Consider the following 25,200-nt stretch of genomic DNA (forward strand, 5'->3'; position numbering starts at 1 on the left):
GGTTTCTTTTCTTTAACCAGACCTACCTCAACTTTCTCCTTATTCCTGTCAGTCAGAATTCAGTCACGTAATAAAAAAAAATGTCTGGGTAGACTTAGATCGTGTGCGGTCCAGCGTGCCAGTCTGATCTGCAGGGCACGTGATCGATTTGGCAGTGTGCCATTGGCCGAGCGGAGATCTCTGCGAAATCAAACAGGATCCCGTTGAGTGCGATGTGCGGTCACAAAAGTAACAGAAATGTGAAACTGTTGCGGTAGTTTAGGGATGAAAAACGCCGTCCGGGCATTTTTTTGTCCTTGTTCTGTGTGGTCCGCACGGCTGGATTTGTGGGTGGTTATTACAATCAATTGGACGGGCTATTTTGCACAAATTCACGGTACCGTCTGTTTAGCGTGGCGAATCAATTGGAAAACTGCGGGGGGAAATTTGGCGGGAAATGAATAACCCAGATAGGGTCTGGCTTTTTGGCAACTTTCCGGCGGGATCTGATCCAGTCAACCAAATGACATTTACCTTTATATTCAATAAACTATGTTTTTGTGTTTTTCTTTCCCGTGTTTCACCTCCATTTATATCAGCGATTTAGGGGGTTGTTAATTAGCTAACCCTTTTTTCGGTTGTTTAATAGACATCAATGGCGGCAAAGTGTTAACATACCTAGTTTAAGAGCTTACTTCTGTAATCCCGTCGCTCTTCTAGTTCTAGGCGTCAGGGGCTATTTTAAGTTTCCAAGCAACTTTTGCACAATATGACGTCAGGCTTGCATCTCTGAGAACTTTTAAAAGGGCCACGTCGCAACAATTTTTTCGGGCATGTACATGTACAGTGTATGTACAATGTAGTTTCCATCTTTGACTGGACTTAGCTGCACAAAAACAAGGATACTTTTGAAATATTACAAATCAGCTAATTATGCATTTACATGTACATTGTATACATGACAGACTATAGCACCGTGAGCATCGTTAACAGTCGAACGTCTGAACATGTTTCAAATCGCTCTGCGCCCGCTTGCCATTCGATCCTCCTCAATGTCTTTTTCCGATTCCGCTGAAACTCGGCAGGCTGCCTAAGTGACGTCAGCCCATGACACCCCCTCCCCGCCATCTACCAATCCCCTGCAGCAAGCTGCGGCTATACCTGCAGTCAGGGAAGAAAAGGAAATGCGCCAATTTTCCAATTTCCTTAAAAATGCAGGAGGAAGTTGCACAGAGGAAACCGTCGACATGAAATGAGATTGTGATCATGTTCAGACCTTCTTGGTGCGGGTAGTTTGATGAGCGAACTAGGCCACAAGGCTATCGCGTCAATCCACATTCGATCGGAAATTCCCTGGAAGATTCAACTAAATTTGGGATTATTTGAAGTGGTTTTAAAAAGCCTAGGTATCCAGCAACTTTCCCCAGACCTCCGGTGGCACCATGCCGGATAACTTGCCCCCCCCCCTATCGAAAACCGTCCATTTTTAAGATGAAAACCTCTGACATTAACCACGACACAACTAGATTTACATACTACATTTCCCCTTTGCGTGTACCTGCGCTGTATTTACCGATTTATAACACATGGGTAAAGGGAATTTACATTTGCTTTTGTTGTAATTTCCAGACATGGGGTTTAGTATTTTATAATGTGACGTCATTTAGAACCAGGAAGTGTGGTGCAAACAAATTGAGTACGCGCGCGTGTTGGTTCACGGGCTGAATCACGCGCTAATGTCTTTCACACACATTTTGTGCGCGTGACGTATTCACTTCAGTACTCCATCCGGTTCGTTAGTAAAAACGTCATACACGCGCGCACACCCCTGATTACTAGCGTTCATTGGCTGCAAACGCTCGGGCTGCGTTAACTTCCGGTTCCAATCGTGCAGAAAGTGCTGGAGGTGACGTCACACTAACGAACCGGATAGAGTGTGTTCAGCGCGAATAATATAGCCAATGACCTCGAGGTTTATATCCCATTGGACAGCAGAGGGCGCACTTCAGCCTCAACAGGACGGTACAAGTTCGGCAGTAAGTAATATATGAAGACAATTTTGAAAGGGCACGAAAGGGTTCCTTTGAAAGTAAAGAACCACAATTCCTCGTCACTATATCACTTTAAAAAATAACAGTTTGACTCTCATAATAAATAATCACCTCCCAAAAGCTGATCTTCCTTCTTTCTTTCTTTTATTTCACACAGTTTAGCAATTTGCAAGTGGTTTAATGGACATTCCGGAATCCGAGCCATTTTTGCAATATTGGAATAATATTATAATAATATTATTAATAATATTTTGGAAAAACACCCCTGGGAAAGGGAATGGCGCAAAAACATGTTCTTGTATGAGTTTATCATACAATTATTACATACTCGTTTCCTCTCACCAACCTCTATATACATATACACCCACAAGTAATAACAGGCGCAAATCCCAGTATGCCTGCATGGCCCATTCCTGAATTCAGGACATTACTTTTTTGTGGAAGTAAACAATATTTGTCGAGCTATAAATTACAAAACAAGAGCTCTACTGATTTCAAACCATTCATTTCAGAAAAGTGCCAGCCTATTAGCTAAACAACGTCCATTGTACTTTGTACACCAGATATTTTCATTGTTGTTGTGCTCTAGTTAATTAACATAATCAATTCAAATATAAAAGCATGTTATTTACTATATTTACAATGCCACACACAGGCTGATGAATACCGCAAAACATGTATCTACCAGCTCATCAATAATTTAAAGGCGTCGGTCGAATATTGTTTAAATATTGATTTAGGTTCATATCAAAAGCACGCAACAATTTAATTTGCACATGCTTAACGATTTGAGCTACAAATTCATCAAAAAATAACAGACTCGGTATTTGTGAAAACCGAAAACATAATGCGTTTGTACAGTTAGGTCTCAATTAGTTTAAAAGAGTTGTACAGTTTATCAAAAAAGTCTTGCCGGCCACTAGTTTAAAAAAAAAATCTTTTGAATAACTCATCGATAAAAGTTCCATACTTACAGATTTATGATCAAAATGTTACTTGTAAAGTATGGTTATAATACATGCTTAAAACGAACTTGGCGACCGAGTTGGCTCGTACCCATCACCCATAAAAATGGCGCTGTGAAGGGCTAATTTCTTCTGGATGCATGACGTATTTTTTTTTCGAGTTCCCATTGGATAGAATTTGTTCGAACAATAACGCGGGTCAACCCTTCCGCCTGCGCATGACACGTGCGCAGAGAAATGTACTTGCATTGGTTGAGGCAGTAAGTTCTTCACAATGCTTTGCGCGCCTGTGCTTCCTTCAATTTTGTGCAGAAGATTAGCCCTTTCCCAGCGCCCTATTTAGGGCGGTGGGTACGAGCGAAGCGACCGAGCTGCTGGCTACCATTTTCAAGTTGCTTCAACTCGTCGAAAGAGGGCGCTAAACCACTGTTCCGTCCAGCACCAAAAATGGGTGGAGAAAGTCGTAAGCCTCGTAAACATGCTCAGCTAGCTCGAGATGTTATCCAGTGTTAAAGTTGGTGATTCAACGGGTTGCCAATTCGGCCATAATGTAATTACTATCAATCCGACATAAATATAAGTAGTTTAAGTTTTGGCAAAAAGAACATAATATCAATGCATACACATGCATTATGTGTATCACGTTTACTTACCATTTCACTACATTTAGCTTTGATGTCATACAAATTAACATCTAAGTACGAAAATTAAATGCACAATTGAAACACCTGTAAACTAGCATTTTCTTCAGTTCCCCCATGAATACTTGAGGGATATGCACTTTATTTTTCAGTAAAACTAAAGTTGTGTACAAGAAAAATATCCCTAAAAGGCTGTTGTACGTCAATGTTTAGTCTGTGAGAAATTAACTATTAAACCATGATGCATTGTAATCTTCAACCATTCTTTTCAAATAAGTGAGGGGTCGAACTCAAAAAAGTACTAAAGAATTTTTAAATTCAGCCAATCAAACGCCTTACTTTCTTGAATTTGGTTTGGGTAGGTTAATCTTCCAACAGCTTTGCATTGATTTGTTCACGACGAATGGCGGATGTCGCATATAAATCAACGTTCGTACCCATACCAAAACAAAATAATAATAATAATTATAATTACTTTGCACGCTAAAAAAATGTTAATAAAAGTATCATATAATATTTATTTACATAATAGAGATTCACCGACTAGACCACATCTCATATGGTTAAAAAATATGTTCGAGATTTCTTGTTTGTTAGACAAGCTCAGCTCTTGCCTTTTGTGTTTTTAGAAAAAGTCAATGTTCCTGCTGTCAAAAAGCTTTCGCGGGAGCTTTTTCTGTTTCTTTTGTACTGAAGTTACTTAGAACTTAACACATGAGACATGGGTTTGAGTTAGGTGTTTACAAAAAGTACACTTTATACAATGTTCTACCGGCAGCGATAGACGGTTCTTACTGTCGTGCATTCTTGGCATTTGACTTTACAGCACCAGTGGAAAGTGCAGCTACATCTTTCCTTGATTCGGACCTGTGAGCCGTCATAGTCCCGCCCACAACACATCAGGTCACACCCGTCCACTCCCAGGGAGGTGTTGTTACATTCCCGCCCTACCGTGCCCAGGGTGCCCACTTTCTCGTTCCGCACGCAAAAGTCGGGCGAGTCGTCGAAGTAGACCAGGTCGCGGGGGCCGGCCGGCTTGTGGTTGGCGTTGTACGGCTGGAAGTTGGACTCGGTGCCGGTTGGGGCGCGCTGCTGGCCGCGGTCCCGCCGTCCGCCCCGCTCGCTCCCGGGCCGGTTGCTGTTGCTGTTGCTGCTGTCCCGGACTCCCTCGTTGCGGAGCGCCACGCGGGAAGCGCCGTCGAAGCGATCCTTGAGGAACTCTCCCACGGTACGGAAGGTTGGTAGGCGCATCCAGCACGTCTTGATGGTGCAACTACCGGACATGCCGTGGCATTTACACTCCTGCCGCATGTCTGAAGAAACCGTCTGAAAAACAAGAAAGTAACACCAACATAAGCATTTGAAAGGCTACTCTTTTTACCCAGTTAGACTGGTTCATTCTGAACTCAAATATCATTGGGAGCCTTCAGTAGGAAAATGGCCCATTTTTCAATATTTTCCATCGAAAGACGCTGTATAGTCTGGGTGTTGGTATTTCCAATGAAATCCTTAAGGGCAGACTACCTTTTTAATTTTATTGTTACTTTTTACAGAACCTTTTCTCTCTTTTATAATTATTTTTGAGAAGTCAAGAACGAAAATTTAAATAAGCGTGGTTGTTTCGTTTGGTTACAGTAAATTTTAGAGACAATATTAAGTGACTAGCCGGGTGAGTTGCTAATTAACCGGATGTGACTTTGCCTTTTTCGCGTGAAAAAGTAAAAGTTGGAAATCTTCAAGTCGTCTTACACCATGCATGACCGATTGCATAATTTGTGTGACACACTTTGAGTCTTCGCAATATGAAAAAAAAGTCAAATCCGTGAGTCGTTCCTGACACAATTGGGAACATCCCACACACATGACTCACCGCTCCTAGAATCCATTCACAGGATTCTTTATGACGTACTGGAATTTCTCTGTTAAAAAAAACCCGTATCATTGGTTCAGCCTATTCGTCTATTATGATACAGCTTAGGGCGGGGAGTTTAATGTCCGAATTAAAAAGAGCAACCAATAGTACCGGCAATTGTTGGAAACAAGGTCTTTTCGTTGTTTTCGTTTACAGGGCCTACTAAGTACCCCTTTTACGAGCCCCTCAAAGGGGGCACTTGAAAACGCGAGCGGGGCTCATAATTTTGACGTAAACGTTCAGAATAAAAGGCCGATAGGACAGGTAATTGCACAGGGCCAACTATACAACTCCGTGAATTGGCAAAGAAAACAGGCAGTTGCTCTTCTTTTAACAGTACCGACTTTTTTCGATTTGAAGATGAGGGGAGCAAAGCGGCTGAAAAGCAAGCGAGTTTACGACTGTGATGTCGCCGCGGTGACTGTTAGCGACGCAACGGGCCGTAGAGGGTCGAGGCGTGGGGGATCGGGGGGGGGGGGGCGTGGATGAAACAATGGTGCTAAGTTCCTTTCAAAGGGGTTCCTCTAACCGGTAATCTGAACCAATAGCAGGTTTTCAGAGAAAAGAAAGGTGTTTTAAGCGGAGATGACACAGTCATAAACGTTCTCAATGACATGAGTTGTGTGCCGCGTATTCATTATCAGGATCGCGCTTATCGTTAGAAAGCAAGGGAACACCGACACCGACAATTGTACAAAATAAGTGGAACCGTTTGAGATGACAAAGGTTGGCAATTGTGGTCGAAAATTGCACGATTTCAAAAAGAAAAAGAAGACAGAAAAACGGCAATGGGTTTTTGAAAAGATCGCTTCGTGGGAGAGAAGACGAGAAGAGGTAACCTTACTTCAAGCTTTTAAAATACCACTTGTTGGAACCGATTAAACGATCAAAGCCACTTTTAAGAAGTGGTCGAGAAACCGGTATCGTTTAAACTATAACAAACATCGAAAGCCAAACAAAAGCTACCAATTCTGGGATGAGAACAAGCGAATTGAGAGAGACAAAAAAGAACAAAAATAAAATGTTTGTTTTCGTACGAGTCTAATACGCGAACGTCATTGCTGACAGGCTTTGTAGAATCATAATAAATACCGTCCACACCATTTAACACAAAACTAAAGTCAAGGTAACTGAAAGCGCCACCAATAGTTCGAATACGGTAGCCCGCCCCTGCCAAGATCGTCCGTGTCACCAGTTGAAATAAACGGATAATCTCATACATCATTTCCCAAATATTTGGCTGGATAGGAGATGATCTAATGTAGTAAATCGAACGTTACTAGATTAGGCCCAAAAAAAAAAGTCTCCGGTTTCTGGTATGCGCAGGCGTCACCGTAGCCATGCGCGTCGGCAAAATGAAAAAGTTTTTTTTTCAATGAAAGATGATGTTTCAAAACCGCCAAACTCACTGGTTTGACTGGAATCCTGCTGCTGCACAATTTTAACGTGTTTTTAGATGGGGTTATGGTTGAGAATAAGCTTTATGTGGCCTCTCTGGACTCCCATATATTTGCACTAAGTTTAGTCGGGCACCATTTGCAGTCATCCCGACATTTGAAGCAAAAAAATCAGGTAAAAAAAAAAAAAAAAAGCCGCGTCGCCGCACCACTTTTTGGGCAAGCTCCATACCAGAAACCGGAGACTTTTTTTGGGGGGGGGGGGGCCTTACAGAAGAACGCGATTCCAAGAACACTTACGCGCATGCGTGTTAAACATGGCGACCTACATGGTTCACTTCAACCTCGTCCCCAAGGCTTACTTCGTTTTTAACCTCGTTCTTTTTAAGTTAAATAGCAAGCTAGATCGGAAATATCTCGGAAGCTGTGGACCAACGAATTCGTGTTCATGCATGAGTCGCGTGAATGTACCATGTAATTTCTGGAAATAGGCTAGTGTTTCGAGTTTTAAAAAAAATCAGGTTTTGACACCAGTGACCCATGACGACTTTTGACCCCAGTTTGGTCATGTGACAAGTTGGGGCTGGGCTGCTGATACTTTTGACAAAGCTTGGTTGAAATTGGTCAAGATATGTAGGAGCAATAGACAATGTCAACGTTTGTTACTAACTAACTAACAGACTAACGGAAAACATGGTGATTTGTTGAGCTGTAATTTCGCAGCTAAAAATCACCCGTTCACTCTTCAGTAAATCAACTTCAAAGGAAAAAAAAGTAAACTTGATAAAACTGTTTTGAACTTACCAGTCTTCCAACTTCGTTGTTGTGCATGTTCATCATGAACCGCAAGTCTCGCCCTTTCTCGTCGGCGTCCACGAACTTCTGCGAGAAGCGGTGGCCGAAGGCGATGTTGTCGCTGCAGCCGCCCCACTCCCAGTCCTCTTCGCTGGGTCGCTGGTACTTGTAATCGCAGGTGCACGTCTCCACGCTGCCCTCGCTGCACGAACGGGCTACGGAGTGTGTGACAGCCGCGCTGGTTATGGCGTAAATAAACGCAGTTTCCCTGCAAGCTGTTAATAAGAAAGTAAGGAGAAAAAGTACGTCATGTTAGAATGATGTGTCAATGTATACACAATACTGGCATCAGCTGAGGTTTATAAAGACTACAAAAACTCAAGTCCGTAAAAAATTACCTTTTTAAGTAACACCTTATTGCAGGGTCAATTCATAATATCGTGCTATTTGGAACCTTTCTATGAAGGCCTACTTGCGATTATAGATGAGGTTTATATAGAAACTACCCCCCCCCCAAAAAATGGAGTTCGTTAAACATTTCAATTGTTCTTTAAAAGGCCTATGCAATGCATCCTTTTAAAATGCAATCCTGGACAATACACCTTTGTGTCCCTTTTATCCATATTTTCAATTTTCTATTTGTCATTTTCAAGGTATTTTGGTGCCTTTTTCATTATTACGCTAATGCGAATTAAGCCAATGAGCAAACTTTTCTCACAAATGTTTTCAATGAACACATTTTTGGCTTCACAACTTGAACAGAAAGCACCTAAAATGAGCAGTGTCTTCCTAAAATGACATCATAGCAACAGCGCCCTCAGTTGTCCGGAAAAGCATGGAAAATGTCAAATGTTTAAAGAAGTGTACTTTTTCAATAAAATTAACCAAAAACGGATGTCAAATAGTTTTCACGCATTTAAGAGGATTAGAAAGTTGCACAAAATATGTGACGCCTTGAAGAAATGTCGTAATATTTGCTGCCTTTTATACTTGCGATTGCTTATCGCTAATTCTCGATGATACCCTTTTAAAATACATCTGTGCATCATTTAAAATCATATCGAATACTTAGGAAGAAAATGATTTGATTCGAAGAAAATGATCAGATTCGAACCGGCCAACCGATCCCGTTAGCTCGGTGGTCGAGTGGTAAGACATCTGCACTAGAAAGCAGGAGGTCGTGGGTTCGAGTCCCACCCGAGTGATTTTTTCCAACTTTCACTCGGGAGGTAACACACTGAGTATACAGTGTTTAAAAACGTCGGTGAAGGGCAAAACCTAATTTGAAGAAAATGATTTGATGGTTGTAAGATAGTTTTGGATTACCAACGTGTATATATCTGGCTGGCCCGCCAACGTAGCCCCAATCACTCACACCCCTGTCACCAAGCATTTCATCTGAAATCGATCCAATATAAACCGACTGATTGGATTGAGCGGATAATCCCACTCATCCAATAATTGTGCCAATCTCTAGAATCATTGATACTAACAACTCGTGCGCAGCAATCAATCCAACAAAACAGCCACATCGGAATGACTCTCCCCCCCCCCCTCAAAAGGAAGAGATTTCACCATTGTCTACCCAACCGAGAGTTTGTCAGCAACATCCCAAAAGAGAAGACAACAAGTAAACCACATTTATTCCGCGTGATCTGCCCAAGGAATGGAAGAGGATGAAGGGTAGAATACAGAGGTCAATGTAAGAGCGTTTGAAACAGTTTTTGTGTTTGCGGAAAACATCACTTGAGAAAGCAGGCCAGTGAAGTGCCCTAAAACACGAGGCCACATAGGAGGACGACATGGGCCTCCGCAGGGTTACTGTCGGTCAGAAGTCAAGAAAGCTTTGACATCGAGCCCATGAAAATCTTTCTTGTTTTTTCACTGACACGGTGTCGTGTTTTCTTTCGAAACCGTGTCTCTATTGAATGACAAGGTAATCTACAAAATAGCAACTATAGGCCAGATCTGTCCAAATTAATTTAGCTCAAATCGACATTCCGTAACTGCTTGAACGTTATCATATAAAGTCCTTGGGATGTATTGTCGGATGTACAGTGGGTTGTATCTTAAATAGGGCCTAAGCAAAGAGCTCCGAGTCGGCCATCTTTGATCGAGTCGGCCATCTTGTTTTAGCCCAAGTGCTGAAATATAGGCCTATGTTTAAAAGAGAGCAGGGCAATCACGTTGAAATAGTCTGGCAGCCTCTCATTCAAGAGTGTATATACAAGAACACGGACTCGGGCAACACGATCTGCAATTTTTTTTGATTTTTTTTGATAAGTCAGGTGTGGTAAATTTGCACTATACGGCTCATTGCCGATCGAAGGATATAGCACTCTGCGGGAGACCTGTATCAAACATTTGATTAACTGTCAATAATTGTATTCGTCCTTACAAACAACGAGAACAACATTCAAAGCACGTCTGGCGAATACAATCGATAAAACGTCAAGAGGAACAAATGGTAGCCGTTGCACAACACCGGTAAAACGTCACTGTTTTTAGTTGTGTTGATTTCGACAACATGTTCCAAATTGGACGCCGTACTAGGTTGAAATTTCCCAAGTTTTCAATTTCTGATCATGACTGTTGAACAATGGACTTCAAGGCTTATACATGTATTTTGTTTAGTTTTGTCTCAAAGAAGGTCAACAATCGACATTTAGACCTTAACACCTTTTCTCGATTTGGCTTGAGAATATAATATGGAAAATGGTGAACATTTCCCTAGGACAGTACATGATGGGAAGTGTGCACTAACTTTCCTTGTTCGTCACTCTTGTAATAAGTTAATGTTTATTGCTTGACATGGTTGAGTCAATTTGTGATAAGCAGCTAGTTGATGTTGAACGAATAGTGTTCACATTAACGAAGTGATTTCCCTGTGCATGCCGCAAAGCGTTTATGATTGCGCATGCGCATGTAAAGCCGGATTCTCATGGAATCTCCTGCGAGATTTTGAAGTCAAATTCTCGCCACTATTGCTATCCATCATTGTTTTCCTTCGTGGTGAGGACTGTACTTTGGGATCTTTTCACCAGGAATTCAGCGTATGATGATGCACGATCGGAAGGACAGACCAGTCCCAACTTTCTCATCCATAATCATCAAAAATCAGTGTCAGGCAGCCGACGAAGAAAACACTTTCCGTAAACATAAACCGCAATGCATCCTTTTTGAGATAGTGGCACTTGCCTTTCGTTGAACAGACTCTCTGTCCTCCATGGCAGTGCCATAGTTGAACAGACTGCCAGCTATTTTGGACCGACCTATCTTCGGTAATGGATGAACTTCTGATAGTTCGGAATTTGAGTGCAGCCCCCCCCCCCCAAATATGACAGCAAGAATGAGGCTCGGGGCCTTACACTCTAGCAACTCCTCCGGGGAGCTGAGGCGGTTTCCACCCGTGGCAAATGAGATTGATCGCATCCCGTCCATACACGCCAAACCCCCGGTCCCCTAACCAGCCTGCAAAGCCATTTTCCCACTAAGAGTGACGAATTGGGGTCCGTTTGGGTTAATGGTGTGCTGCACATTCGGAAAATAAAAAAATAAAGCCTCTCCGAGAGGCGAACTTTTTCCCTTTCTTGTTGTGATGTTCTTCGTATATACCGGACAATATTCAGAACCCATTTTTGTTTTGGAGATAACAAAAGGTGTCTTGGAGGTGTTGTAGCGCCCATTGCCCCGTCAGCATTTTGTGTATATCCGAAATTCGGTTAGCAATGATTCGGGTAATCTTTTGTGGGCGGAGATTTGGTTAAATGAGGAGGGAGACGTGTCTTTCTTTTAAATGAATAGCTTATTCGACTCATACGCAGTAACAATCTAAATTTATTGCATTAGGTCCCTATTGGTTTGCTTATTTTAAGATAAGACTTCATCAACAGCGTAAGCATATAAGCCCCTGCTTACATGCAGTGATTGCTTGCATTTTTGACCAAAAGCCCCCGAGTCCCAGCGCCCCTCTTCAAAAGGGATATACGTCTTGGGCAAATTAACTAATCGAAATCAGTTATAATGCACTATTTGGCACCAAAATGGCAAGCAGCAAGCATCAGTACTTTCACTGTCAAGCAAGTACCCTTTTCCACAGTCTAGACTTATAACTGTGTTCTGAACTAGTTCATTGAACTTCGTTCACAGCCACATTCCTCGGAGAGTATGGAGAACTCATTTCCAAATCAGTTATTTGTCCCATTTATGGCAATTTGTGTAGGCAAAAGTGTGACTCGCAGCAGAGAGCGATCCATCAATCAAAAGTGTTGTTTTTTTTTGGCACCAAGAAACATCTTTGCAGACCGGTTTAGGAGTCAATGTTATTTGGTATGGGCCAACAAAGGGACCTTCTCATTCATATCTGTCGCAAACAATTATTTTGTTATAACCCCTTTGTGCTACTGTGACCATAGACGAACTGCGCCAAATGAGGCTCATTCATTCTAGCACTACTTGGTATAGTAGTGGGGCAGATAGGGGAGATATTTGGGGGAACTGTGCCTTTGATGATACAAGCACAGCAATTGGCACACAGTCAGAGTTTGTTTTAAAGAGAAATATTTGGCTGTAGGGCCATCGCAGATTTGTCCTTTGAAAAAAAAAATAGGTAGAATAACAAGCGATTTTCAAAATTTTCAAAATGGCTGCCACTGATCGATATTCTACCTATAATTTTTCAAAGATCAAATCTGCGATGGCCCTATAGCCAAATCTGTTTCACATGACGTACTCTGACTGTGTGCCAAATACCATATTTGTATCATCAAAGGCACGATCCCATCACCTTTCTGCCATACTGTAACTAGGACATTAGAGAAAAGCAGGGAAAACGAATCAGAGGCATTTAGGGTTTGTTTCTGTGTGCTTCGCGCTACAATGAATTTGGTAGAATTGTTGCGTTATGCGTCAAGGTTCAACGGTAAAGTATCGAGCATTATCGGCAACAGTTTCGACACAATATTCAACTTTAGTATGCATGGGTACTGCCAACATATCCAAAATCTCGCCAAAGTTTAAAATGTAAATTTACACAAACCGCCAACGACTCTAAAACATATAACCCCTATGTGTATAGTTTACGTCTTCTTCTCCGGGTAAGTATTTCTTATATGCATGCCTCATACCGATATTATCTTTTGATATGTATTGGTAAAGCAAATTGGTCAGAATTTATCTATAATGCTAACGTAAACGATGTTGACGGTTATTCCAAATAAGGTTAGATAGAGTCGTAGTAGGCTACGGAGGTGTAACATTTCTCCTGCATCCAAAAAGCCAGGGGCCCAATTTCATAGCACCGCTTAACAGTACGCAGAAAAGTTGTGCTTACTATATGTATAGCAGAAAATCATGCTGCTGCTTTAGCACTATTTCATGCTAACGATTGCGCGCGCATGGAGATGTATATTGTTACGTCACTGATTTAAGCAAAGTTTTCTTCTGGGGTTAAGCGTGCTTTTGCTGTGTTTACTGCTTGATAACGGTCACTATGAAAGAGATGGAGGCTCTGTAAGCACAAAGTCGGCTGTTAAGCAGCGCTATGAAATTGGGCCCAGGGTCTTATTTTGCAGATACATGGTTTTCAGTTTTTTTCCTTCGTGCTTTTAAAGTTTAAGCACCTTCTTACTTACGTATCAGTAAAAAAAATCCCTCAGTTTTTTCCCTCCAAGTTTAAGATTCACACTAGGAGAAATTTTACAAGTGATCAATCAGTGACTTAATTCACTGCCGTATTCTGGATATTATACTTGAATTTGAAGAAGTGAACACGCACAGGACACGTACGAGACGTACGTACATGTATGTGAGTACGGATACCCCGCTGGCATGGCCTCCCAGCTATACACACGAAAGGCCCGTCGCACCGCGATCAGCAGGTCGCCTCAGTCGGCGTTCTTTGTTACAGTATTATGTGTCCCGCACTTCCACCCGTTCCCATCAACTTCACCACCTTTGCTTGTTTTGTGGTTTGTTACAAATAAAAAAATGGGGAAAAGTTTCCTCCCTGGTCGGCCCTTAACGCGGCTGGGCGGTTGTCAGGCGGGCCACTGCTAAATTGGTTTGGAAATGCGAGAGAATTGTACATGGTGAGTTTACATGAATGCTGAGATCTCCCAGCCCTTGAGTCATGCATATACAAATTAAATAGACGATTATTTCTCGGCCAATATTTCAGGGATTAAACAAAGTTTCACTTGATCTGTTTTGACTGCAACCCATTGTCGTAATAATTTAAATTTTGTATTATCATTGGCCATTTATAGAAAGATAAAAAAGAGGATTTGTTTCTTGGCCAATATCACTGGGATTAAGCCGCATTTTATTTGATCCGTTATGAAAGCAACACATTGTCGAATTTCCAGAGATTTTAGATTTCTTAATTAGAAAGATGTTCCAAAAGCAAAACGAAGTTTTCGTTCCATTTCATTTTTTTTTTCAATTCAGGGAACAGCACAAGATACACTGTGTTGGGATGTGAGACAAATTAAACTGATCAGACCATTTGTTTTTTCCCCATCCTGTCTCATTTAATCGTGATGTGTTTCACATATGATACGAGTTAGTCGAGGAAAAGGGCTAAAACTGAAGTGAAGACATGTACACAAACACTTCCGAAAACCCACACGTCACTATAGATCAAATACAAACAAAGTATCATTAAATTATCCGTCCGGCTGTCGTATTACAATATTATTTTTCTACCAAGAGTTGTGCGGTCTGTAAACCTAAGTCAAGCTCAAGTGCTAGGCCGTGCGGCGGCCCCGACTCACGGCAAAGGCGGCCCCGTGCCGCGCGTTGATTTTTAGCCAGCCTGCCGCCTGCTGCACGGCGGATCAAGTCACCTGGCCTCATGCCGCGTTGATAGTTTTTCTCATCAAGCGCGCCACACCGCCAACAACAAAAATGTTAACAGTAACATTCTGATTGGGGATGTTTACTGGGCCTCCGATTGTTTTTTGCCTTTATTTTCAGACCACCATAGGCGCGCGAGAGGGCATATTATTCCGCGCAGAGTGTTGCAACTCGCGAGTAAGGTTTGGTGGAAAAGAATTCCAAACGCCGTTATGATTCGATTAGGGCTGCTAGCCGTGTCATGCGGCGAGCGGGACACCGTGTTTGCACATTATTTGCCCCATCATCTCTGGACCAAAATTCGCTCTGACAGAATTCGGAGGGCCCGGTTCAACGTACATTTGAGAATCATAAACTGCATTTTTTTCGTTAATGATAATCTGATGCACTTCATTTTTTCACTGGAGAATGCCTTTTGATGACTTGACTACACTAAGAAGAATTAAGGAAATATTTATTGAACTTTTTTTGTATCTAAACTACGTTTTCAATCCTTAAACAAACTCTAAAACGATTCGTGGAGTTATAGTGGCATGTAAGACAGGATGTTTAAGAATAATGTGCCTTCTGTGTTTAATTTCTTTAACTGTCAAAATGATGTTCTACATACGACAAATCGTATAAGTATTACATGAAACAACTATTGGAGACAACTACGACAACAACAATGACAACACTATAACAACAATAACAACAACAAAAACCACAACAACTCAATAACAACAGAAACAGAAACAACGGAAACAACAACAACAATATACAAATGGCGTTACCTGTATTAAGGATTTTGCCGAAGAGGCTATTGGCTCCTTGGACATTCATCATGGTCGGGCAGTTCCATCGCCGGTTCTTGAACTGGTACTTGCACTCGGTGACGGCCATCTTGACGGCCTGGGAGATGGCCAGCAGAATACCCGGGTTGTCACGCACCATCCTCCGCTGGCGTTTGTTCAACGGTCTCATCTGTGGCTCTAGTGAGATCTCGGTGCCTTGCGTGTCCGTCACGATGTTGGATTTTTGAGGGTAGGTAGCGATACTCCTGAAAAAAGCGGAAAAGAAAGAAGAAAAATTTGTAAAATTGCAATCATGACAATTTCATCATGCTACATGTGTAATCTGACAATTGTGTGGATAAAAATCTCCACGACCCGAAATTTACCCCGACTAAAGAATCAAAGTTACATAAAGAGTATCACGTTCAAGCCAAACTAATCTTAGGAAATAAATTATTCAATTAAACATATTTAACCGTCCCCTTTTGTTTAATTTTAACAAGAAAATGAATCTTAATTTCGCGTGCATGTCCATTTTGGCAGAATGATTGAAATATGATTTTGTGGCCCAATTTTTCGATTGGCACGATGAACTTGAACGTATTTCACAACCCAACAGCTTACTTCCATTGCCTTTTCAACAAAGGAGAGTTAGAAATGTACATTAAAAAAGTTAGTCTCTATAATAGCCAGCAATTAAGTTGCCATCAAAACAATCTGCTCATCCAGTTTGACTGTCCATGGTTTCAGTCGTGTTTATATTACTTTCTCTTCCAGCTGGAAGGACTCTGGGGTGACCTTACGCGAGGGTACCTTTGACAAGACCTCCTAAATCACAGACGTAGGTCTTCAATAAAACAACAGAAGTCAGTTTATCATCAATGTCTGGATGGGTGCTGTATAACGACAACACGGATGCGCCATCAAGTTTTTATGTTTCCCTTCCAATGTTATTGCTGCACGAGTTAAAAGCATTACACTACACATCTTTGGTCTTTGCTGAAGGGTTGGGCATTGTGTGATGCTACACAGATCCATAAATTCAGGATATTATCAGCTCGCATATAGGAATGCTAGTGGGCCTATAAGGCACTTGCAAAAATTAGCATCGTTATTGAGGGCCCAGTGCTCCCTTTTGTAAAAAGATCGAATAATAAAAGATCTGTATTGTCCTACAATGGCTTTGAGCCTTGGCTTAGAATATGCTAATTTGAAAATCGTCGGAACGTTCCGGCGTGGTGGAGGCGAAGAGAAGTCCAGGTACCAGTCTCAAGTACCAGTCTCGCTTAAGGGCCCCGAAAAAATTGGGATTCTAGATGCTCTGTGGTGCGATCTGATGCAATTTCTGACCACTTTAGCCAATGTTTTTTGAGAAAAAGATGGTGGTGTACTCATTGCCTGCCTTTATTGCGAAGTCACTAAAAAAAAACACCAAAAATTGGATTCGTTTTTTTTTTTGGGGGGGGGGGGAGGGGAAGGCCCCCTTTGCCCCCCCCCCCGATCCGCCCTTGGGTAGTGATGATGTGACCAAAGAGTTGAACTATTAAAAGCTTAATGTATCTTTCTCAAGATGTTCTGAAAACTTGTCCACGTTAAGAAGCGGTTTTTTTTGCACTTACAGCTGACCTATACCAGTTTGGGGTTCAGGCTAGATCCAAAAGGTACTGAACTATTATATACCACCGGGTAGTTTGCCCGAGTAATTTACAACGGGGTGAAAAGTGATCGCTCTCACTGTGTTGTTTTGGCACACTGTTTTCATTTCATTGGTCTTTTATTAAGCTCGTAAATTCTGGTCTTGTCGCCCTTTTGGTGAACGGTCTGAAGGCACCAAGCCACCGAGTCAGTCCACACTTGAGGCACCTTTCATGAATCTTTGAGTTTTGTTGCTAGGCTGTTCTGCTTTGAAAGTAAGACATCCATGAAATAAAATATCTAATAGATGTCCATCATGCAGTGTCACAGTTTTGGCAAGGTTTTGAAAACGGGAATAACCCAAATGCGAATTTACACCCAAAGATGCAAGAACTACATCAGCATGGTGCGCGTATTGTCTGCGATATTGTAAACCTGAAAGGAATGTTGCGAATATCCCAACTTGAATTTCGTGCCCAATTGGTGGCTCGAAATCCCTTACAGTGATGTCAGAATCTGTTCATACTCGTCAAGATGATTCATGGCGTCAGCTAAAGTCAGCTGGAGCTTCCAGCCAGATTGCAACAGAGCCAAAAAAAATTGTCCAATCCTTAACCTTAAACGGATGTAACGGAAGGCTATTGGGGCTATCAATGACGGGCTCCCAATTCACGCCCGCAAAGTTGTTTTATCCCATTACTTGTATCCACAAAAGAGTGAAATGGATCCGCCTCCGTACCTGAAAAGAGGTCGGCTCCGAAGCAAACCACTACAAAGAGCCGGTGGGGAGTGGGCCGGACAATGCATGACGCAGGCTCGGTCAACATCTATTAGCAGGTATTACACCTCCCCCACTGATGGATAATCCCCGGAGATTTAGAGCAATAACAGGGGATTAAGGAGATACTGTGAATGGCCGCTTGCTTAATATCCTTTCATGCCTTTGATGGAGAGGAATGCAATCTTTTATGAGCAACGGGTTGGCAAGTTCATTGTAGGTTCACTTGCAAGTATGTTCCCTTTGTATTGGTGTTTTCATCTTGTTTTATCCTAAATGGAAAATTTGTTCAGTAAACTAAACTTAAGGGAACAAATTTAAATTCGGTTTATAAAATTCACGCTGGACCTTCGGCGAATTTGACGGGGGCCGGTTAGTCTGAGTGGCGCATGCATCATGCCGCGCTCGCGCGTTTCGGTATAAAGGTTCCTGCAGCTCGCTCGGCCCGGGGGGACAGCGTTGGGAAACTGTTGAAAATCAATTAATATCTAGTTTGTCTTGTGTCAGAAAGGGCCGGAACACCTTAAGGCGAAGTCCTCGTTTTTGCGTGTGCGGATCAAGGGACTTGTCAGGTGTGAAGTGTACGTACGCAGCGTGTTCTGTCGCACTGTGGCGCAGTACAAAGCCGCAGTATGCGCGGCACGGGTTTAACCCTAAACCGCCGCTGGTCAAATTGTAGTTGGGCTTTAGGCAAGGGTTTCTCCCACTGACTGTGAAGGCACCACTTTGACTACTTCTTCATCTAGTCCCAAACTTAGTCCGAAACCCTTCCTTGGATAACTTACTAACTGCTCTTGCCGTTTTATTTCACTGTACTTGGAACAGTTCTAAATCAAGATATAGGACAAATTAGAATTTTCTTAGAACAACGGAGCCAGTACACGATCTGGTTAAGTTTTCAAAAATGGCTTTTTAGAAGTCCACGTTATTTTTCAATTGCTACGCCGATACTTTACACCACGAGTCACTGCCCTCACACCGCAAAAAAAAAAAACTCCTGCAGAAGTTGAACACCGAACTGTCAAAGACAAACGTGTATTAACCAAAAAAATGCAGGCCACTTAGGCGCCAAGAAAGAATGCAGCGGCCGTAAAAATTGCGTCAAAATTTATCCCGTCATAAATTTGTTGCGATTGGTAATGTAAACAAGGCATAACAAGCAAGAAGTTGTCCCTTTTTTTACATGCGGGGACCCGTTAAAAATGCATTTATGAAACGAAATCTTAACAATGTTCTGCCATACAACAAAATGGTTCTATACTTTATACCAGAGACCCTCAACATTAACCTTCTGTATGCGTTCCGGAATGAGTCGGCAGCGATTTATGGCGAACTTCGTCCAAGCTGTGAGCAACTTGTAACTTTTTGATGTCCAGATCGTAAATTAAATGTGAGCCTACCCGTTTTATTTACAGCGGGACTCGCAGACAAGAAAAGATATAAACAAAACTGCCTTACCCAGGAATACCACAGGACGGACCTAGCTTTAAAAAAGCTTCTGGCATTATTGATTTAAGCATGCGACGAAATACTCAAATAAATTACTGTCCCAATTTCATCGAACTGCAGTGAGTGCTTAAGCATTTACTTGCTACAACTGCAGGGTTTCCCCCAAAAAAGGTGTGCAAGGAGATATCTTTTCATTTCTCAAAAACTACTTAACATGAGTATTTCATCTCGATGGAACATATTAATTATACTCTTGTGTATATTTAGTACAAATGCCATGAAAATCCGTTCATGCAAACCAGAGATCTAACAGATTATAAAAGGCTATGTTTTTTTTTCACCCATTCCAATGGGATGGGATTGCAATTAACTTAATTTACATCAGAGTGAAATGGCCCATGAAAATCTGATGCACTGATATCACTAACTGTGTAAATCCCATTGGAATGGGTGAAAAACCCATAGCCTTTTATATTCTGTTAGATCTCTGGTTTGCATGAACGGATTTTCGTGGCATTTTTTTTACTGAATATACACAAGAGTATAATTAATATGCTCCGTCAAGATGAAATACTTTTTGTTTAGCTATAACATCATGATAACATGATTTAACTTCTTAACCTATATGCTTCATGAAATACTAATCGATGGAGTAAAATAACAATCTTTCATCGAAGCCTACTTTTTTTTTTTCTTTACATAATTTGACTTGAGCTGCATAAACAATCACATCTGGCAGATGTACTCTCATTTATAGTCAATCCGTTTCTAAGTAGTCTAAACTAGGCCTATTCAAAATTCAACCAAAAGTTTGCCTTTGATGTTGGGGACGGAAGGAAGCAAGCATTCGCAGACATCTGGCATGAAATTGGCAATTGACCGAAAAAATCCGAAACATCTCTCATTGGAAAACTATTATATATTGATATCAAAATCAGACGGTGCAGGGAATGCTTATACATGCGATGCGATGCACATGGGCTTTAAGAGGAAAAGAAATATCCACCACAGTAAAATCACAGAATCCATACCGAACGGAATTTTTCTGATCGCTAAAGAAGTTAGGAGTGAGAAAAAAAGTTGTTAAGTGGTGAACCTCACAGAAGTAGGAACGGAATAAATTACGAGTGAAATTATAAGCGTGATTTACGCCCGATCTAGGAATTCGTGTGAGCTGCCTAATGCCTCGGGGTCAAAGGGCACGCGCTGCGGCAGCTCCGACGACGGCGGGAGTTGCAGATGGCCCGGGCCAATTATTTTGTCAAGTGTGTTGTACATTTGGGTTGTATACAAGTTCTTGAACATGCGAACATGTATATGCTGACCGTAAATCAGCTTTATTGCCCCGTCGAGAAGTCAGAGAGAAAGGGAGAAAGAAGATTTGCCACCGTGAACGCAAAATGAAAAGTGCGAAGAGCGAGTTCCCGGAAGTATTAAACATTGCGCGCATCGCTGCAGAGTCTCCACCGAGAAGGCAGGTTGAAGTGTAGTTGCGTCATGAGAGTACAGATACAGTCGAGTCTCGTTAATACAAACTCGTTCGGACCTAGCCAAATTGTTTGTTATATCAGAATTTTGTATTAACAGAGTCTGTACTAACGAGATTCAACTTCATAAGTTTTCACATTTAAGTTTTCACATAAGGGCCACATGTAATACAATAAAGAATCAACGGAATGAGACCCATGATGGCTGCCTCGACAAAAGTTGACCTTGTCATCAATTTAAATTCCATGTCTATGTTTATATAGACATATCTCCATTGATCAAACACAATTTTACTGGCATTCGGTCGTCTGTACAGTTTTCCCTCATTTGCACCAACCTCTGCAACAACTGTTGCAGTGAAACTTACTGATGGCTTTTTAAACAGGCCCATGACACCCACTGGACTATAATTACGATGTCACGGCAGCTAAACGCTTTCACCTGTGGCTCGGAAATGAAGCCGCCGCAGCTTAAGCCGCGCGGAGGGACCGAGGGGAAACGGCCGGGGGCAGGCAGGGGACATCAGCCAGGCGTTCTGGTATGGTGGATGGAGTGTGGTAAACGGGGAAAAATTGACAGGTACTGAGAAAAAGAGTGCATCTGGTCGGCCCTCAGAGACAGAACCTCTTCACCAAGTGTTGTTTACCGGACAAAATCTTCACATGCAGATGTGTTCATATAGCATTGAGCATGAATTTGTGACCCAATTAAGCCAACAAAAATGAGTCATAAATCACACTAGTTTCTTTTGAGTGACTGGCCTTTCGCAAGTCTTACACCACAGAAATCAATGAGACACAGGCGACCTTTTCGTCCATATACATGTAATGCCAAAATTCAATGATAAACCCGTATATCGAAATAGCAGAGTATGCACTTGTGCATTTCCCCAGAAAACGAAATAGCTTTGAAATGGGGGAACATCGTCCATAAGACTCACTTCATGGGATCCTGTGTCATTCGTTTAGCATCATAGAGTTGATTAAAATTACATTTTGACAACATTCTAGAATGAGGGACGAGGACTAGCTCTCCTATGCAGCGGGCATTGACCTTTCGCCGGTCTCCTGATCCAGGTCACACTGAGTGCGAGGTTATCCAGTCAAACAAAGAACGAAACAAAAAGGCTTGACAAGTCTATATGGTATCGATTCAACATGATTAAGCATGTTTTCTACGGTCGAAATGCCAAGCATGGAATCTGGAGATGGATATCATACCGCGTCTTTTATGATAAGGATGTGTTCCGGAGACTGCTTTTCGAGAAAGACATTTCCCCCTGTTCGCTACCTCCCTGTGACAAATCCGAGCTGACTGCTCCTTTCTTGTGATCGGTTTAAGTTTGTCTGGGTGCTGAAGGGGTGTGTGATTGCCTGGGTTTAATCGGCTGGTGGTGGCATTCAGAGGGAATCAGTGCAACTTACCGGAAGTTGACTGGCACATGTCAAGAGAGTCGCACCATTTTCGACGGAGGAATTGCTCGAAAATTTAAAGCCAAAAAAATGCTGTTCTATAACTTCCATACTTGTTATAAAGCCATTTAAAGCCACAAAAAAAGTGCCTTAAGATGTGTACAAGATGATTGATACTTTTCTGAATTGTAGTCTGATTTGACCATTACATTTAATTTCATTTATCACATAAGTTCTTAAATTTGCTACAGACATTAAGGATCCTCTTTTCTCCGTGGTGCAAATGAAAATCTGCCTGATTGAACTTCTTTTCTGGTCAGTATTATTGACTGGAAAACCGAGCTGGCTTGTGGCACTTATTTTGCACTTTAACGTCAAGGTGGGAGCTTAATGATGCGATGTTATTTTTATTATATTATTAAATAAATGTCCAGCTGTTATCTCTAGTTCTTTTGTATACAAACATCTGATTGGTAAAAAGAAGACTGTTTCCTCCAGCTTGCTCCGGGGTTACCAAGGGTTAAAAAGCTAAGACCTTACACTGCAACGCGTATATTGGCAAACATCTAAATGACGGACAAAACCCCAATAAAACCGTGAATGCGCCGCCTTTCAGCGCCGCAATCCGCCGTGAAAATCGCCGGACTCGCTCGACCGTGGCCTAACCCGAGTCCTTCCAGCGGAGGGGGGATGATCACCCCCGGTCGGTTCACCAACTGCCACCGTACCCATGCAACGTACTGTCAAAAGCTAGCGTGTGCGTTGGGTGTTAAGTACCCGTGAAGGCACGCCGAAGTACCCTTCAAGTCTAGTGGCCGTTGACAGGTGAAGAGAGATGGACAACCCCAGGCTTGTGTATGTTTGTGCAAGGATCACCACATGTCTAGTTAACACGGTAGCTCAACACCATTTTTGTGTGGCCAAGAAACCGCTTGTTATTGATCCTGATAAGCGTATCAACCACCTCAACCGTCCTGCCGCAACTTTCTATCTTACCTATATAACTCGTCTTCTATTAGAAACCTTACCACCCCCCCAAAAAAAAATACGGAAACTTTATTAGCACCAATTGCCAGTTCTACATAGTTATCCTTTTTCATCAGGTTAAGAGCGCGGAATTTCGTGTTGAGGTACTTCACGAGAAACATTCTACAAATAAAATCGATCAAGAAGAATGCCTTTAAGTACCTAAATACGTGTTTGCAAAACAAACATAGATGCTCACACACCAAAAATGCATTGGTTAACTCCACTTTCGGGCAAATGAACAAATTCAATTATTGACATATCAAGCCATTCATGAAAAATACTACAATGTTGACGGCTACCCGCTTCAATGACAATATCCAACCGTTTTAATGTTTTACGCTGGTGCTGGTAATAAAAATGGGTCCATGACTGAATTGAAAATGGTGTTTTCGACCTGCACTACCCAACGGGCTTCCCCCAATGGTATCATAACTGTCCAAAACTTTCACAACAAAATGACTATAGTTAACGCATATTTTTCACCTCACATTTTACAATTACAACTCAATGCTGATCGAGGAGTGGGTTTATGCCACAGGGTGGTTGTTCGAGAGGTTTAACCCCATTGATGTCACGCTTAACCTGCCTATTAGCAACCCACTTAATCCAGTCAAAGTCATCTCAGAAATGCACAGTTGCAAGGCTAACCTTGTAGTACCAAGAAGATACGGCAGGGGGAAAAGTTGCAAAAGTCTTAATTTGTACCGTGTACTTACCACCACTTGCCACTGGATGCTGCTGTGGTTTCCTTGGCAAGTAGACTGGCCATGGGAAGAACGAAGAACGCCACAAGCCATTCCAGCTTCATGATGATGATGAGCCGGTAATCGGCTATTTATACAGTTAACCTGGAAACACTCAAGCAGCTAGCCGTATCCCCTGAGAGGCTAGCTTCCCGTAATGCTCTCAGCGTCTGAAGGGGTTTTTAACGATCACAAAACTCCAAATGGAAGTTCAAGGCCTCATAAAAAAGGGACGCTGAGCAGGATTCTTCGTAGTGTTCTCTCGAGGTGACAAGTACAGTGACTGAAGACGGAAACTATTCTCTGGGAACAAAGTGGGAAAACGTCAAGTCTGGACCGGTGAGAGGGGGTACCTAACGCCCCAGCTAGACGCCTTAACAAAAGAGACAGTGAGATCCGAAATTGGGGCCGTTGTTTGAGATGAAACCGAGCATCCAGGGAGTGGAAGTAGCAAAACAAAAGCGTGCGGTGGGTCTGGCGGAGCCCGGTGGGTTTGATGAGTTGCTCTGATGCGCTTTGATGTCCGTGCCGGCTGCTTTGAAGTCTTTCAACTGCTACGCGGCAGGATCAAGACTCAGCTACGGTGCAGTCAAAGAGGCGAGGGTGTGTGTCGGTGAAGAATAGGGGCCGGCTCACGCTTTGTCACGGTCGTGGTCACTCTAGTCCGCAAGGCTCGGCCCGGGCGGTAAACTGGTTTGGCCCTGCTAGACTCGATGCCCCTCCGTACTCACTCTCTATCAACTGGGCGCACGTGCCGGCGTTGGTCGGGATCTCTGAACTCTATACCTGTCACTTTTTTTTTAGGCAGTTGCAGCACTTTTTCAGAAAAGTGATAATGAATCACCAAAGTGCCACCGCGGCTTTAAACCAACTGGCAATTAAAGTGAAATAATTTATCTCTCTTAATGATTTGTTGCTTAGTGCCTCGTGTGAGAATTTGTGCCTTTCTCTATCTGCCCACTCAGCTGGCGTATTTTTTTTTCACCGCAGGCACCGGCTTGCGCGTTGCATGCTGGGTAAATCGCGGGAGGATGTTTGTACTATCGGCCAATGGCGAAGTGTCAAGCATTTTTATACTGGTGACAAGTTGGGGGCTATCGGGCAAACCCAGTGACACACTTCTACTCGGTCCAATGGGAGGCCAGAACCTACGGCCTGCGCGGTTTCATTGCATAATCTTGGCTTGGCTTTTTTGACGATTTTACGATGACGTTTGGCCATGTAAGAACATACACGTCCGTTTCAACCGGTAAATAACACAAGTGAAAGGTGACAAGCAATGAGGCTATTTGTACGGT

The 25,200-nt window shown here is 42.4% G+C and overlaps 1 protein-coding gene across 1 annotated transcript; it reads right to left on the reverse strand.

Moving 5' to 3' along the window:
* Positions 1–3,994: 3,994 nt before the first annotated feature.
* Positions 3,995–24,956, reverse strand: LOC119721263 (protein Wnt-1-like). The gene is made up of 4 exons (XM_038191254.1): positions 23,876–24,956; positions 15,369–15,634; positions 7,750–8,015; positions 3,995–4,962 (listed from the first exon to the last, which is right to left on the reverse strand). The coding sequence occupies exons 1-4, from the start codon at positions 23,965–23,967 to the stop codon at positions 4,405–4,407; spliced, it is 1,182 nt and encodes a 393-aa protein (XP_038047182.1). The 5' UTR covers positions 23,968–24,956; the 3' UTR covers positions 3,995–4,404.
* Positions 24,957–25,200: the final 244 nt, after the last annotated feature.

This window comes from Patiria miniata, unplaced genomic scaffold (assembly GCF_015706575.1).
Source record: "Patiria miniata isolate m_02_andy unplaced genomic scaffold, ASM1570657v1 HiC_scaffold_13, whole genome shotgun sequence".
NCBI lineage: Eukaryota > Metazoa > Echinodermata > Asteroidea > Valvatida > Asterinidae > Patiria > Patiria miniata.

Bases quoted from the DNA above. Each gene is read 5' to 3' on its own strand.
- LOC119721263 (XM_038191254.1), bottom strand. From the start codon at position 23,967: ATGAAGCTGGAATGGCTTGTGGCGTTCTTCGTTCTTCCCATGGCCAGT. The intron at 8,016-15,368 runs GTAACGCCATTT...TCTTATTAACAG, and splicing joins CGGCAAAATCCTTAATACAG to CTTGCAGGGAAACTGCGTTT. The intron at 4,963-7,749 runs GTAAGTTCAAAA...CTTGTTTTTCAG, and splicing joins ACAACGAAGTTGGAAGACTG to ACGGTTTCTTCAGACATGCG.